Genomic DNA, 16,323 nt, shown 5'->3' with positions numbered 1-16,323 from the left:
TAACAAAAGTTCGTTTACTTTGTGATTCATTTAGTCAAGCTTACGTTATTATTTCATAATGATGACAAACAATTCCATCTTTATTGATATTTTTTTTAAATCTGTTTTTCAGTCTTTACTTTAAAGAATTCAGTCAGTTGCATACGGACCATTCAAGTGGAAGGTTGTTAATCAATCTTGGTGCTTTAAAACTTTGTAAAATCGTCTAACGTTGTGTGTAGAACGCTTCTAACTAGTTTACGTCAGTTGCCTACATTAGCCTAAATAATTATTTATTTAATTAAAAAAAAAGTTTTGAAATTTTCCTTAAAGTGGTTTTAAAGCTCTGTGCTCAAGTGAAATTAAAAAAAAAACTTTAAATCAGTTCAAACCGCATAAAGAGCCGGAAAATCAGTTTAAACTGAATCATTTATTCTGTTTTGGTTTTCCAACCAATTCAATTTAGTTCCAAACTGGTTTACAAATCTGTAGACAACTTCAAAGTTTTTTCTTCTTTTTCCAAAGCCTAAGAAAAGAAATCCTAAACGGGAATTAATTCCTGCCTGTGATTAACATTTTATGGTGAACGTCTTTATGGGTTTTCAAACCGAAAAATCATCTTATTTATACAGATTGTTTTTGCTGATTGGACACTATGGTGGTGGTGATAAGCATGAGCTTTGGGGGGGGAAGCACGAGGCTGATCTTTGTATGTATATATTTTTCCCAATTATCTTGCCAATTATGCGATATCATAGTCAAAATTATAATATAAAGCTGCCCCGTATGCCATGAAGAGTTCGAAGACTCTCCTTCAGATGACATTCAATTTTTTGGCTTTACTTTGTGAGCTTCGTGTAGCTATATAGCTACCCCGCAGGATGTTTGCAGAATCGCGGAATTTTGGTGGATTTGGCATAAACAATGCGGTGATTATGGATCAATTAAATTAAATGCGCGGGAGAATCAACAGATGGATGGTGGCAAATAGACGCACAATCCAGGTTTTAGGGGGTTGGGTACTTATTTTTCCTGAACGTATTTACAACAGCAACAAAAAACAAAGCAAATTTGCACATTGTAGAGGCTGAATTAATATTTTTTATCACACCAACAAGACATTGCCCATTTTAACGCGTGTTTTTCAATGATGTTGCCAACAGCTCGCGCGCTTTTTTTCCCCAGTGCGCGTCACTATCAGCCGGTCGGGCACAAATGCCCGATTAATGGGTCTCCACTGAGCTTGGGGAGCAACGCAACAGCGCGCTTTTAGACTTCGCGTGCCACACATAGCGAGCCTCCAAATCCATCCAATCAGCCACCACCAAGCATGTCCCCACCTTATCAAGTTTTTCGCTATAAAAGCCCCAGCGTTGGCACCAGCTGAATTATTCAGTTCTCAAGTGGCTCCCACAGCGGAAGACCCCGAGTGTGGTTTTTCTCATTTCCCCAAAAAACAAGAAAAGTTGAAAAAAAAATTAGAACGTGGTTTCTTCACCAATTAAATCGCCTACGTAAATGAATTACACTGAACAGTTCAATAAGCAAATTTTCTACAGTGAAAAGCGCCAAAAGTCCTGGAATCTCTTTGATTACTTCTAGGATATATTCACGTGTGCTGTTCCTATATCAAATTTATTTTTGAGTAATCTCAAAATCCATTCTTCGGAGTATTTTCATTAAGAAATTCATCTCTCGTACAAAACTCAACAATGCCTGAAGTCATCGAGAAATACTTCACCACACAGTAAGTTGAGATACTTCTTATTATTGTCCCTTTGTTCTTGCACTCCATGTATTACCTACTGATTGGTATTTTGAGGGGTTTTATCATTTTTTTTCCGCAATTGGGGAATTTATTGATTTTCCAGTCAATTTTCCTTATCTGTTTTTTTTTTCTTCTCTGTGTTTGTGACCCTTATCTCATTTTCCTTTCGGCGGAAAAGCTCTTAAACAAAGCAATTTGTAGTGAAATTCTTCCGTATATAGAATCGAACAAAGTGATGCAATAAAATATGAGTAAGAGAGAATAAGAAATGAGGTCAGTACAGAAATTAAATTGACAAGTTTCTTGGGATTGAGTCAATATTAGATTTATTAGATTTTATTGCATTGGAATTGCTCTATCTTGTCGCTGGAGATAGATTAAACTTTTCCTCGAATATTAGTTTTTTTTAAAACATAGCATAATTCTCTTTTCTACTTAAAAAAAAAAAAAAAAGTGAAAAGAAAAACGAATAGAAAATCAGAAAAAGGAGTTTAAATTTAAACCACTTTAAGACGTGTTTAGTCCTTTCTATTTACTCGAATTTTAATTAATTTAATTGTCTTTCAGACACAGAAATACGTTTAATTCATGTAAATTAGACAAAAAACAAACGTTCTGAGTTAGAAATGTTCTCTAAAAGCATCCACAGATTGAATTTCATGATGAAAAGATCAAACGTTTCAGTGTTTTCACGTTTCACGCGAACGCGAAAGGGTTAAAGTCGCTTTTTAAAATCATTTTTTGAATTTTTTGGCATTTTAATATTCCCTGAGAATCATAATTTTGCTATTTTGAAATTATTTTCACGAGTTATTTGTGCTTTTGAATAACATTTTAACATAATTTTAAAAGTTATTTAAAGTTTTAGGTAATATTTATCAAGAATTTTAACAACTTTTTCCGTAATATTTTAGTCATTAAATAAAGGTTTAAAACTTAAATTTTAGATGTTTTCAAGGGTTAAAGTCTTCTTCAAAACTTTTTATCAAACAAGACTGTTTAACCCTTCTGACGCCATCTTGAAAACCTAGTAAAGTTTTTTTTAATGTTTTTTATTTATGTTATGAAAGGATATTATCGAAATTCATTAACTTAGATAAATTTTTCAATCAATATTGTTCAAGGAAAATATTTTTAATTTATTTCTTTAATTCCTTAAAAAAAACAACAAATTATTATCATTTTTTTTATTGTTTTAAATAGAAGCTTAAAGTTCAGAGGTCTATAGATCTAATCTAGTTGATAACTTTTACAAATTATATTAGCTACCTAGCTTCTAAAGAGTTAAAGAGAATGAAGAAAAGACATTTTATTAAGTTTCCAATATGGCGATTGAGGTACTCAACCTAACCTCAAAAATTGAAGCTTCATTTAGCTTCGTTTTTTAAAGAAATTTCATTAAAATGAAAAGGGAACTGGGACTAGCATAAACTCTTCGTCTTTATGCTTAAACATTCAATTGTTTGTAGATATTTTCATAATTTAGCTAGTATTTGGGTCTATTTGAACGGCCATTTTTAATTTATTCAAAAAATGCGTTAGTTTCAAAGATCAATCCTCCTGTCTCTTAAAGAAGAATAATAAAAACATTCTCTTACCTTCTTTGCAGATTGCCAAGCCAGATTGGTCACTATGCCTCACCAAAGACCATCCCTGTGTCTGCGGTGGCAACGAAGGCAGCTACTGCAGGCGTTTCAGCTGAACTGAGCCGTCTACCGCCGCGCGTACGAAAATTCGTCGAGGATTCCGTGGAATTGTGCACACCTGATCGTGTTCACATTTGCGAGGGAACCGATGCGGAATATCGTGGTCTTTTGGGATTGCTGCAGCAACAGGGTACCATTGTGCCGCTGCCAAAGTACGATAACTGCTGGTTGGCACGCACCAATCCTGCTGATGTGGCACGCGTGGAATCACGCACATTCATCTGCACGGAGACACGTGAGGAGTCAATTCCAACACCCAAGGCGGGTGTTGCTGGAAGCTTGGGCAATTGGATTGCACCATCAGACTACGATAAGGCCATCAAGGATCGCTTCCCTGGATGCATGAAGGGACGTACAATGTACGTGGTGCCCTTCTCAATGGGACCCGTTGGATCGCCATTGGCTAAAGTTGGTGTGGAGATCACTGATTCCGCATACGTTGTGGCCTCCATGAGAATCATGACACGCATGGGAAGAGCTGTGCTGGAACTCCTGCAGGATGATGATAGTAACTTTGTGCGTTGCCTTCACTCAGTTGGTGCACCACAATCGGGAAAAATTGATATGCCATCCTGGCCATGTGATCCCGAACGCACAATTATCCTGCACAAGCCATCAGCTAATGATATTGTCTCCTACGGATCGGGATACGGTGGAAATTCCCTGCTAGGGAAGAAATGCTTCGCCCTGCGCATTGGCAGCACCATCGCAAAGAGGGAAGGATGGCTTGCGGAGCATATGCTCATCCTGGGAATAACAAATCCCGATGGGGAGAAGCGCTACATTGCTGCGGCTTTCCCATCTGCTTGCGGAAAGACAAATCTCGCCATGATGACACCCACACTGCCTGGGTACAAAGTTGAATGCGTTGGGGATGATATTGCATGGATGAAGTTTGATTCACGCGGGCAGCTGAGGGCTATTAATCCGGAGAATGGATTTTTCGGTGTAGCCCCAGGGACGTCTGATGAAACTAATCCAAATGCAATGAAGACCGTCTTCAAGGATACAATCTTCACAAATGTTGCCTCAACATCCGATGGTGGTGTCTTCTGGGAGGGCATGGAAGACACTTTGACGCCTGGCGTGAAGGTCACCGATTGGCAGGGACGCCCATGGGAGATGGGGGTGACACGCACACCAGCTGCCCATCCCAATTCCCGATTCTGCTCACCAGCTGCACAATGCCCAATCATTGATGCCGCCTGGGAGGATCCAGAAGGTGTTCCAATTAGCGCCATTTTGTTCGGTGGACGTCGCCCAGCTGGTGTTCCACTTGTCTACGAAGCCAATTCATGGGCTCATGGTGTCTTTGTCGGGGCATCCATGAGGAGTGAGGCAACAGCAGCTGCAGAGCATCGTGGCAAGATGATCATGCACGATCCCTTCGCCATGAGACCCTTCTTCGGCTACAACTTCGGGCACTACCTCAAGCACTGGCTCACAATGGAGGAACGTGCCGAAAAGGCTGGTGGCGTTGCACCCAAAATCTTCCATGTCAACTGGTTCCGTAAGGATTCCCAGGGGAAATTCATGTGGCCAGGATTTGGGGAGAATTGCCGTGTCCTCGAATGGATCCTTCGTCGTATCGATGACGAAGAGTGCTTCAGGGAGAGCGCAATTGGTCGTATTCCCACCGCCAAGGCACTCAATGTGGACGGCCTGGGGCAGAAGGTGAATCTCGATGAGCTCTTTTCACTCCCCAAAGATTTCTGGGAGCAGGAAGTCCAGGATATTGCCAAGTACTTTGATAATCAAGTTGGCAACGATCTACCTCCGGCCATTGCGACGGAACTCGATGCTCTCAAGCAGCGCATTGCCAATTTGTAACAGACATTGCATTTAAACAGAAACAAACAAACAAAATAAACCTTGTCCGTTAAATTCTTAACCTCAAGGAACGTATAAACTTAAAAAGAAAATGAATATATTACAGTATATATAGGAAAGATAGAAAGAAATGAATGAAAAAAGCAGAAAAAACATAACTTGTGATATGATTTTTGTATAATTTTTTTTAATCTTAATGGTACATCAATTTTAAATATAGGAAAAATAAACTCTATTTTTATACCGGTATTTCACAGTTTTTTCTTTCTTCTTTATTTAAATATAATTTTGGTTCGGCCATTTTGAATTTTCTAACCTCCTCTACTTGTGTGTTGAAGAAAATGAAGAAACCTTTTTTTTTTCTTTTTAAAAATTGAACAATTACTTTTGATGCAATCAACAGTTTTTGATATGAAGGATGATTGTCAGTCAAATTACATCTTAAATCTTAAGCCTAGAAGGTTTTCCTTACACATTAAATGATTTTCATTTAAATTTTCACATAAAACAGTTAGAAAAGGGAAATAGAAGGTAAGTTTTCTGCAATAAGTTAACTGACTGAAAGAAATAAAGATGGAGAGATAGCGGTACTGTGACGGCCATTTTTTTCAAAGACAGTTTAGATTCAAATTTATAATAAGTATCGCAAACTTCAGACAGAGTGTTTCTTAACCTATAATTGGAAAAATTATTTTTACGCGTTTTTTTGTCTAAATATAAAAATCGAAATTATTTAGAGATTTTTAAAGTTTTTGGCTTAATTTTTAAAACAAATAGCCATTATAAACTTTTACTAAAATTTAATGTGAAAAATCTTGTGTAATAGTATAGTATACAAAAAGTTTCTTGGAATAGGCCTCATGATGTCGAGAAATTTTAAATCCTTTACACTAAATTCTAATTTATAAAATATTTAGAATTAACATTTTTCACGTTCAGAACATTATTACATTTTTCTTTAATTTCATTTTGGATTAAAAGGAATGTGTTTAACTTCTTAGAATTCATTTTTAAAGTTATTAGAATCATTTAACTGGGATTTTGAGGATATTTTTTTTTTCTTAAACTCAATTTTAGGACTATTTAAATGGTTTTAAATGGATTTTTTTAACCTCAAAGATGTGTGGTTAAATGAAGATAAAGATGGTGGTGCTTTAAAATATATCTTTATCTGGTTCTAGAATTTTAGGCCGCTCTGCTACTCTTAATTTTCTCACAAGATCAATACAACAGTCGAAGGGATGATAATTAATTTTCTTTTCTTTTTTTTTGTATTGACTCAATTTCATAAAACTTCTACATTTATTATTTTATATTAGAATTATATTCAAGACTATAATTTTCATATTATTATGTTTTAAAATTATTGATTAATGTCAATTTTATGTACGAAAGTTTACCTTTTATGTCAGAACCATTCGCCACAACAGAATATGGCGCCAAAGGATACGCAGAGTTATCGTCGCATTTAAAAATTTCTCAGAATAATGGACGATTCACGAGAAAAAGTTATTCTTTCATATCACATTTAAAGCATTTTTTTCTTCTTTTTTTTCCTTTGTCTATGTATGTGGCTGGTTTTTTATACTTGAAAGGAGTTTATTCATTTTTATGTTTTCTCATGGATTAAAATTGAAAATTAATTGGTAAGCATGACAAAATGATAGACAGTCAAAGAATATTGAAGAAAAATAAATAGATTTTATATTTTCCACTGAGAACAGCCGAGAATATTTAACACTTGGAGGACCCAACATATGGCACATAACGCGGAGGATCAAATTGGTAATAACTACCAGCTGATAAAATATGCTCAATAATTAATTATTAATCAGTTTATTGAACGAGGATTGAAAGTTTCACTAATCCTTAATCTTCTTCAAGCATTTCTACACCTAATTACTAAACATTTAATTAAGAAAATCGTCACTGAAAAAAAATTGCGTAAAATCGATGCAAAATTGCCAATTAAAACGAATTTTTTAGCTAAAATTTTGCAAAAATTTATTATTGCGCCTAAATCATCACAAACTTTGATTCTTAAAGTAACTTTTTAGTCACTTCCGGCAATAAAATTAGTCCACATTAATGTTTTTCACCGAGGAAAAGTGAACAAGGGTACTTTATTTGGGAAATATGGGGAAACATAACCTCAAAACCATGGCTAAAATGTATGGGATTTTGACTGGTAGTTATTACCAATTTGATCCTCCGCGTTGGATTCTGACTTTGACCTCAATTATCTTCCAAAGAAAAGACTTTTCTCGAGATTTTCTTTCAGCTATCTTAAAGTAATTAAAATTCCCTACACATAGATGCTAAATTCATCGAGATAAGTCCAATAGATAATATTCTGTGACGATTTTAAGATTCCAATTGGTAGCAAGTACCAGTAAAGTCCTCCGAATGTTAAGAAAAAAAAATTAAAAACGTACGCTTCCACTGTACTACAGCCCGTGTTTTAGTGCATGAAACATATGCTTCATAGCTTTATTGATTTTGTATTCTATATCGATATTTTTTGCAGAAAAAAAAATAAAAGAAATAATTTATTGAAGCTTTTGAGCATGTTTTGTGTTTAAAACAACCAAAATAGAGCAGTCTGATTTTTCATAGTTAAAGCATGAGCTTCAAAGCTCGCAACCCTCGCAATTCATCTATAAAATCACTTCCAAACATTATAATTGTATTTCAACAAGCGCTGAGAGGTTTAAAATTAAATAACGATAGAAAAAGTACAAATGGGAGCCCAAATTCATGTATTTTTGTAAAAAGATTATCTCAATTTTCTCAATTGAAAATGGAAAGGCTTTATAAAAATTTTTCAACCGTTAAAGCCAATTTTAAAAATATTTCTATTTGTGCTTTGAATTTTTTTAAGAAAGTCGTGAATGCTGCGAAATGAATAATCTCCTTTCAGAGCGAGAAATTTCTATGATGAATCATATTAAATAACATTATCGAATTATAATAAATTATTATAGCTGCATTAACTGATTGACGCTATTAATGACTTTAATGTGGGGTGCCTGACAAAATTTTCATTATTATTACTTAATTGAATTGAAAATTTTAATTCCCACAAAATTCCCAAAGTGGTGTATCCTGATTGATTTAATCATTACTCTGGTGAGTTCAAAATAAATTAATTAATTTTCTGTCAAATACACTGAATGACCGAAAACTAATCAAATTATTTGCTTTATGATTGAATCCTCTTTATTCATGAACAAAGAAAAAATCAAATTGTTTATGAGCAATCAAATTATGTAGCTCATGAAAAGAGCAAAATTAACGCAAATTTATTGAGAATTTTGCCTTTTATGGAGGCAAAATTAGTCACATAAAGCAAATTTATTTTTTTAACTGTTCAAACACCCTCAAAATTCAATGAAAAGAGAATTAGAAAAAAAAATCAATCACGAAAATAAAATACTTAAAGATTTGCAAAAGAAGAATTGACTTTGGTATTCAAGTCAATCAGACTTGTCTTCCCACGTTTCAATTGATCAATGATTCTTGTCTATTGTTTTGTGACTAATTGAATTCGACATTCTTCTTCCTAATACTGCTTTGCTGTCCTTTCTGTTGTCTATATAGATACCTTAGAAACCAACCAGATGATTGTCAGGCTTCCTCATGCGGGCAAACCTCCGAATCTATACTCCTTCTTATAACACATGGAGATTTTCACAGCTCTTGGATTTGCTAATATCACTTAGGCAGATTTTCTGGAGGATCTCCTTGGCCAGGTGGAGGGACATGTGTGTGCGAGAATTGCGCATCTTTGTGGCACATATTGCTGCCTTCTTGTCGCGCGTCTCCTTGAGGCGAATCTGGTGAGACAGAGAGCGAAGGAAATGAGTTTCATGGGAAATTGGGCGGAAAGTCACGCAAAAATGGGACATCTGCGTGTGAAAGAAATCAAAATTGTTATTGGCAAAAATTCTATGAGAAAATTATATTTGCCAGAAGATTTGTTTTGCTGTCCTTGAAGGACAATTTTGCGCGCTAAATTCATTTTGCGTGGTCAGTTTGACAAAATATCCTTAAAGGAGTTTATTCAGTTTTGTTTATCTACATTTTCTTTTACCTGCTTGAGAATTCCAACGAGAAGTTCATCAACATTGTGCTGAATCCCACTGGAAGTTTCAATGAATTTTGCATCCCTGGAGCCAGCAAGAGCTTTCCCCTCTACGATCAAATTGGAATTTAATGAATGAGAATGCAAAAAAATAGATATTTTATCAAATATAAGTTTTAAAATCTACCTTGTGTGGTTATAACGCGAGAACGTGCTAAATCCGCCTTATTCCCAACGAGAATCACTGCCTTATCTCTAATGACATTTTCACGCCACAAGTAATTGATAATCTCCTCGGCACATCGAAAAGAACTCCGTGTAACCACTGAGTAGATAACAACACATCCATGGGGTTCATAGGTGGACAAGGAGTTTTCAACCTATAAGTGGAAAATGACACACAGACACATGTCCAGTTAATGGTTACATACTTTTCACTCTAAAAGAAATAAAGATTTTCTTCTCAACTTCTCAATAAGTCTCACGCGTTCGTCTTCAAAATCGTCAAAATAATTTCTTCGAGAAGATGAAAAAATTAAAAATAAGACATTCTATTCCTCATTTTCTCCCTAGAAAATTCTCTCTATATTTTCTTTTTGTATCTCAATGAAAACTCATTGAGAAAAAAAATATTTCAACTGTGAAAAAGGATAAATAAAATATTCTGTAATTTTTCTTAACCATAGTCTTCTAATTGCTCTAATTGCAATTAGAAAAACCAAAAAATCTCAATATTGACGTCATTGTTTGCCTTTTTGGGCAAATCTTTGTCGGTTTTTTTAGCTCCTCCCAGGAGAAAAAATAATGCGAAATCTCTATTGGTGCTATGCAGGAATCTCATGTCAAGAGAAAATGATCATGACATTTTTTCCTGACATTTTTTGTCATTCCCTCTCACTCCCACTAATGTATTTCTGTATCTTTCGTCTTTCTCTGACGCATGCTTCCGACATTTTCATCATTCTTTTCTGTGCACTCAACATGTTTTTCATTTCGTATTATTTTCTCAGTATTTGGGGATATTTTTCCAAGAAAAAGTGAAAATGGGCTTTGCTGAAGTGTTCTCAGTGCCAGGAAAGCCGTGAAAAGTGGAAATTTATGGTCATTTAGCGGCCAAATATGTGAAAATGCGCGAAGTGAAAAATCAAAACACTCTTTCCCTGACCAATTTTTACGGGATATTTTTCTGTATTTTCACGATACAAATCACTTCCTGCAGGTTTTTTGGACTTTCCCACAGGTCATCTGCAACAAGGAAGGTCTGTGTGGGGGGCAGGAAAATGCTTCCTGGGTGGTGGAATCCCACCTGAACGCGGAATAAATTGGTCCGGGAGTGAATGTTTTGCTGTAGAAACTGCACAGTTTTCACTTATTTGGCCAATAAATACCCCCGATTTTCCACTTTTCACACCTTCACAGGCACTAAGAACATTTCCACAAGCCGCTTTTCACTTTTCCCGAGCTAAAATATCACAATTTACAGAGAAAATTGCAGAGAAAACTAACAAACACGTTGACTTCACAAGAGATGGAAAAAGAATGTCAGAAAAAAACATCTTCCTGCGACATTCTTTTTCAAGCTCTTGCGAAGTCAACACGTTTCTTAGTTTTCGTCTATTTTCTCTGTAAATTGTGATATTTTAGCTCGGGAAAAGTGAAAAGCGACTTGTGGAAGTGTTCTAAGTGCCTGTGAAAATGTGAAAAGTGGAAAATCGTGGGTATTTATCGGCCAAATAAGTGAAAACTGTGCAGTTTCTACAACAAAACATTCACTCCCGGACCAGTTTTTCTGTGTTCAGGAGTTTTTTGTACGATCCAGGAAGCAATTCCCTGACCTCAGGCAGACTTTACGTATGCAGATGACCTTTAGGAAGGTCCAAAAAACCTCCAGGAAGTGATTTGTGTCGTGAAAATACAGAAAAATATCCCGTAAAAATTGGTCAGGGAAAGAATGTTTTGATTTTTCACTTCGCGCATTTTCACATATTTGGCCGCTAAATGACCATAAATTTCCACTTTTCACGGCTTTCCTGGCACTGAGAACACTTCAGCAAAGCCCATTTTCACTTTTTCTTGGAAAAATATCCCCAAATACTGTGAAAATAATACGAAATGAAAAACATGTTGAGTGCACAAAAAAGAATGATGAAAATGTCGAAAGCATGCGTCAGAGAAAGACGAAAGATACAGAAATACATTAGTGGGAGTGAGAGGGAATGACAAAAAATGTCAGGAAAAAATGTCATGATCATTTTCTCTTGACATTCTTTTCCTGCATAGCACCATATGGCAATTTTTTTTTGATATTCTTCATGTAATGAGGTTAGGGCAACGTGGCCCAATTCCGACCCCCAAAGGTCCGCGCAGAATGAGAAAAAATGGTAGAAAATAAAAAGCAATATTCTTAAATTTGGTATCATTTTAATGCCTATTTAATGCTCTTTTAACTCCCGTAACTTTCACCATTTAAAGTTTTATCAGTTTTAAATTATAGCTGATTGAAAAAGGCCTTAAGAGGTCCGAATTGGGCCACGTTCCCCTATGCGTATTCCAGTATATTTCGTCCAAAGAAGATGACCATTAAAATCATTTTTTTATTTTTTTTTTATACATAGATTTTTTTTTAAAGCGGAAGTTATTAAAAATGAGAAAAATATGTTTAAAAAAATGAATATTTGAATTATTTATTAAATATTCTGAACATTTTCTAAAAAAAACTAAAAAAAACTAAAATATTAATCTTCGATTTAAATATGTTTAGGAATAATTAATACGATAAATAGAGCAAAAAAAACTAGGATAGTTCACAGAACCAGAATTAAGTTGAATGTTTCGCGGATTCTTTGCGAATTTCGGACTTTTCTCATTTTCCTGGAACTGTATTGTTTTTTTCCACATCCAGCAAACATGTTTCCATTTTCTCCCGCTTCGTGGAAACCAGATTAAGGTTTATCGCGTTATGAAGATTTTTCTTCTTTCTCGTGTTTAAGAGAATAAAAAAAAAATTAGTCAATAATAAATCAAAATAAAATAAATAAGAAATAGAATCAAATATTAAAGCAAATACCACATATTCACAAAACATTCAATTCTGTAAAAAAAGTGCTTCAATATGAATAAACTCCTTCCTTTGCAAATGTTTGCATAAAGTTGAACGAAGGTTTTTTTAAATAAAAAATTGATAATAAAAACAAGAAAATTCTGGGAAATGGACGCTTAAAGACTATATTTGTTTCTTTTATGTATAAATTCTCTTCTAAAAAAGTATCCTCCAGACGTTGTTTATGTCTATTATTTGTTTATTTTCAGCAATGTATCATATTTTAATACTGGCCCTTTTATATTCTCAGATTCCTCCGCACCCTCATTTTTTTTTCAACCTCCACTAGATCCTTGATGTTTGTTTATATATTTATTTTACTCAAGAGAGAGAAAAAATACTTTTCCACTTCGTTGAGTGGTAAGAATGCCAAATCATCGCAATTTCATACATTTCACAGTAGGTATGCAAACTTTTTTTTTGCCATCGTCATCTAATGAAAGTTCCTCCGAGGGAGCTTTTTTCATTCTTATGTCTTTTTGTAAGGCTTTTGGGAAATATATAGGTAATTGTTGTATGTTAAAATTCTCAGAGGGGCACAACGGGAGCTTGCTGTTTGTGAATCTTAATTACGCGGCAACATTAATTTGCTATTTAAAGGAGCAAAAGGACGACCTTAAAATGTCCAATTAAAGGTGAAAAAGAAATTTGATAAATGAAATTTGTGAAATAAATAATAAACTCACGCTCATTTCTGATGTGGGATGATCAATGAAGACCATTTCCGATTCTTCACCATCTAGAAGTACACTCACGGTTTTCTCACCAAATTCGTCATCTACTTGAGTGGGATAGATGAGAAAGATGCAAAATATTTTCATAATACACACACATTGGACAAATTTCCTTCAATTTTTTTTTAACGGCCAATTCAGGGGTTTGGGGAAAACACATTAAAAAGAACACACAAAAAGAAAACAATAAAAATCAATCTTCTGGACTTACCCAAGCTCGCATCGTATGTGTGCATGTACTCAGATGTCATAAATTGCGACACAAGAGCTGTCTTCCCGACACCTGCATCCCCCAGCATAACAACGCGGTACCTGTGGGTGGAATTGCAAAAGGATAATTCAATTTTCTATTAAGTTTTGCAATGAATTTTAATTTAATGGAAAAAAAAAATCTCAACACATCTGATGGGATAATTATGTGAATGCCACTCACCTGGGTGGCGGTGGGGGTTCACTATCCGTTGGTGATGGTGGCAGTGAGTCAACGACAGAGTATCCTCCGCCACAGCATGACCCATCAAATGGTGACCTCTCACTGGCTCTGCAAATAAAATGCAAATTGTCGTTAAATTAATTTCTTAATTATTTTCTTTTGAGAACTTTTTAATCAACACAAGGTGATTAAATTGAAAGCTTTCGCCAAGTGAGCACTAGGATTAGGAAGTTGTTCAAAGGAGCTTTTAACTTTCAAGGAGCTTTAGTGCAATTTTGCGTTATTGTACAGGATATTTAATATAATCCCTCCCTCGCTCTCTCTTAAAATCAATAGACCATCAAGACTTCCCAATACCTTGAGAATATATTGAAATATTATATAGAAAATTATATATGTTCTTGAAGCAATATTTTATAATATTGACGGATATTTAATATCAGCTTACATGGTCGCCAGGAACTTAACTCATGATGTTAACATCTAATAACTTTTGATTAGATTGAGATATTTGAAAAGTTCTGCAATCAAAAGAAGCAGATCTCAAAGACTTTTATCTGTTTTTAAATTGAAGTCGATATCTTCAAAATTTCATTTTCATTCGCTACAGTACAGAGTAAAATGTAAAAGATTATTTTTGACAGAAAAACTATGAAATATTCTGAAATTCATGCCTAAAATGTTCTTGAACTTACGTACTTTTTGGTAATAAAAATGGTTGAAAATCCCAGTTCAATCAAAAGTTATCTGTTAATTTTTATTCCAATTAACTATTAAGTTCTTTAGATTCTTCGCCTAAGCTTGAGACGTATTGGCACAAATTTTCTTTAGATAATTCAAAATAAAGAATAATCGCCCGCATTTTTTCAATTATATTGCACAAAAAATAATAAAATTTTAATTGAATTTTTAACGTCAATTTTGAAATTGAATAAATGAATTAATTTTTATTGGAGTATTCGTTAAAAAACATATTGGTGACGTCATTGTTTGCATTTTTGAGCAAAATCTTTTTATTTCTACTACTCTATCCAGTGGATTTCAGTGGAAAATGGAAAATCCTCGCGTTTTCTTTCCCCTTTTCAAGCAGTAGGGGAGAGCGGGGCTAATTGTGACAGTTTGGAATTTTCAAATGGCAATTTCTCCCAAGTTATTAATCGGAAGCACCTGAAAAAATTATGATAAGAAGTCCTATCTATCCTCAATAGTTGACTGTAGTTTGGAGATTATCCGATGAATAGTTCAGAAATAAAAAAAATAAACAAATTTTGAGGCCTCCAAAAATACGTTTTGCATGTTGATAAAAAATGATTTTCCGACACTTTTCTTTTAGCGATTTTTCAATCTCACCGTCTTTTCCACAAGCTAGGTCAATGCAGAAAACGTTGCCAATGTGTATTTTTCACTAACTTTTAATGATTTTTCTGCACATTTATGCAAATCAACGCATGTCGAGTGGGGCTAATATTGTCACCAATGTAAATCATATGGAACGTCAAAATATTGACATGTTTTCTAACCTTTTTGTTGCAAAATGTAGGGGTTGAGAAAATTCCAAAATTCTGTGTTTTAGTGGATGGAAAAGTGAAATTTCTTGCCGTGGATGAACAAGTGATGAGTTCGGTTAGTAGCTACAACTAATCTCTCCGGTGGAAAATCTTTGGAAATGTCGGAAAATTCCACCAACTTAATTACCCCCGCTGGTGACAATATTTGTCGATGGATTCTTAAAAAAGTCAGAAGCGGAAGGGTTCAGGAAAAGTTCAAAAACTCATATTTCCCGTAGAGATAGAGAAAAGCGGTCTGAGACAAAGTTGTAGGCAAGGAAATTTCCTATGAGAATGACCTATCGAGGAAAATTTCTTGCCCCGTGGGATAGGGATTTATCCAAATTGACACAAATAGCCCCGCCCTCCCCTAATATTTAAAATATCTTAAAATTTAATTTATTTTTTTTTAACTCAAAACCAGAGTCGTGACATCTAGCGGAAAATTGAAAATATAAAAAATTACATACTTCCTGCTTGCATAAAAATTAAAACTTCAGTAAAGGTGGTTAAAGTGAATTTTCTTTACGTGGAAAATATTATAAAAGCTTCCTAAAATTAGCGTGTTTAGTTCATGTGGAAACAAATAAACTCTTTTTTTCCCATATTTTCTCTCCTTAAAACCTTTATTCACTTAATGAATTTAATGTCAATACGACGCGAGATGGCGAAAGATGAAGCTTTTGGCTTCTGAAAAGGCAATTTTTGGGACAAATATATTTTCTCAAAGTAAAAGCCAAAATGGATATTTTCCCCGCATTTTCTGGGAATGGGAAAGGAAGATTTTTGTATCTAAATATAGCATCAAATTCAGGTGTGATAGGTAAATCGAAATGGAAGCAGTGTTGCGGCGGTATCTTTCACATGAAGTGGGGGGGAGTCTCTAAAATGTTTTCCACCTCTTTGTAGAATGCTAATTTTGTCCCATCCATCCATTTTCGCATTTGCAAAATATTAATTTGTTAGTTTCACATTCGCTCCTCTGTGTATGCTAAAAGTACGTGAACAGGGTGGATTTTAGAGCATTACACGTAAGGGGGTATACGCGATGATGGGAAATTTGGTTGCGTTATATCATTGAACGTTTAACATTCTATCCTGTATCGCTTTTTGGGGGAGATTGTATGCTACGTACACACAGT

The 16,323-nt window shown here is 34.7% G+C and overlaps 2 protein-coding genes across 6 annotated transcripts in view; one reads left to right on the top strand and one right to left on the bottom strand.

The window, feature by feature from the left end:
- Positions 1–139: 139 nt before the first annotated feature.
- Positions 140–5,532, top strand: LOC129795943 (phosphoenolpyruvate carboxykinase [GTP]-like). 3 transcript variants are annotated; one of them, XM_055837512.1, is made up of 3 exons: positions 141–561; positions 1,345–1,726; positions 3,357–5,532. In XM_055837512.1, exons 2-3 carry the CDS (start codon positions 1,692–1,694, stop codon positions 5,281–5,283), a joined length of 1,962 nt encoding a protein of 653 aa, XP_055693487.1. In that variant the 5' UTR covers positions 141–561; positions 1,345–1,691; the 3' UTR covers positions 5,284–5,532. The 3 variants fall into 3 exon arrangements, with proteins under 3 accessions (XP_055693485.1, XP_055693487.1, XP_055693486.1); XM_055837511.1 differs by having other exon boundaries at positions 141–688; XM_055837510.1 differs by having other exon boundaries at positions 140–1,726.
- LOC129795941 (uncharacterized) overlaps positions 5,443–16,323 on the bottom strand; it is a 53,928-nt gene continuing 43,047 nt past the window's right edge. For 2 of the 3 annotated variants that reach the window (XM_055837507.1, XM_055837508.1), the window contains exons 8-13: positions 13,635–13,742; positions 13,413–13,513; positions 13,154–13,248; positions 9,555–9,747; positions 9,377–9,477; positions 5,443–9,119 (exon numbers count right to left, since the gene is read on the bottom strand). In XM_055837507.1, coding sequence (XP_055693482.1) covers positions 8,955–9,119; positions 9,377–9,477; positions 9,555–9,747; positions 13,154–13,248; positions 13,413–13,513; positions 13,635–13,742 — 763 coding nt within the window. In that variant the 3' untranslated portion in view covers positions 5,443–8,954. The remainder of the gene's footprint in view (positions 9,120–9,376; positions 9,478–9,554; positions 9,748–13,153; positions 13,249–13,412; positions 13,514–13,634; positions 13,743–16,323) is intronic. The other variant, XM_055837509.1, reaches the window with a different exon arrangement.

Source organism: Lutzomyia longipalpis, chromosome 4, assembly GCF_024334085.1.
Source record: "Lutzomyia longipalpis isolate SR_M1_2022 chromosome 4, ASM2433408v1".
Classification (NCBI taxonomy): domain Eukaryota; kingdom Metazoa; phylum Arthropoda; class Insecta; order Diptera; family Psychodidae; genus Lutzomyia; species Lutzomyia longipalpis.
Note: the sequence above shows the minus strand (reverse complement) of the source record. Positions and strands in the feature narration are given on the sequence as shown.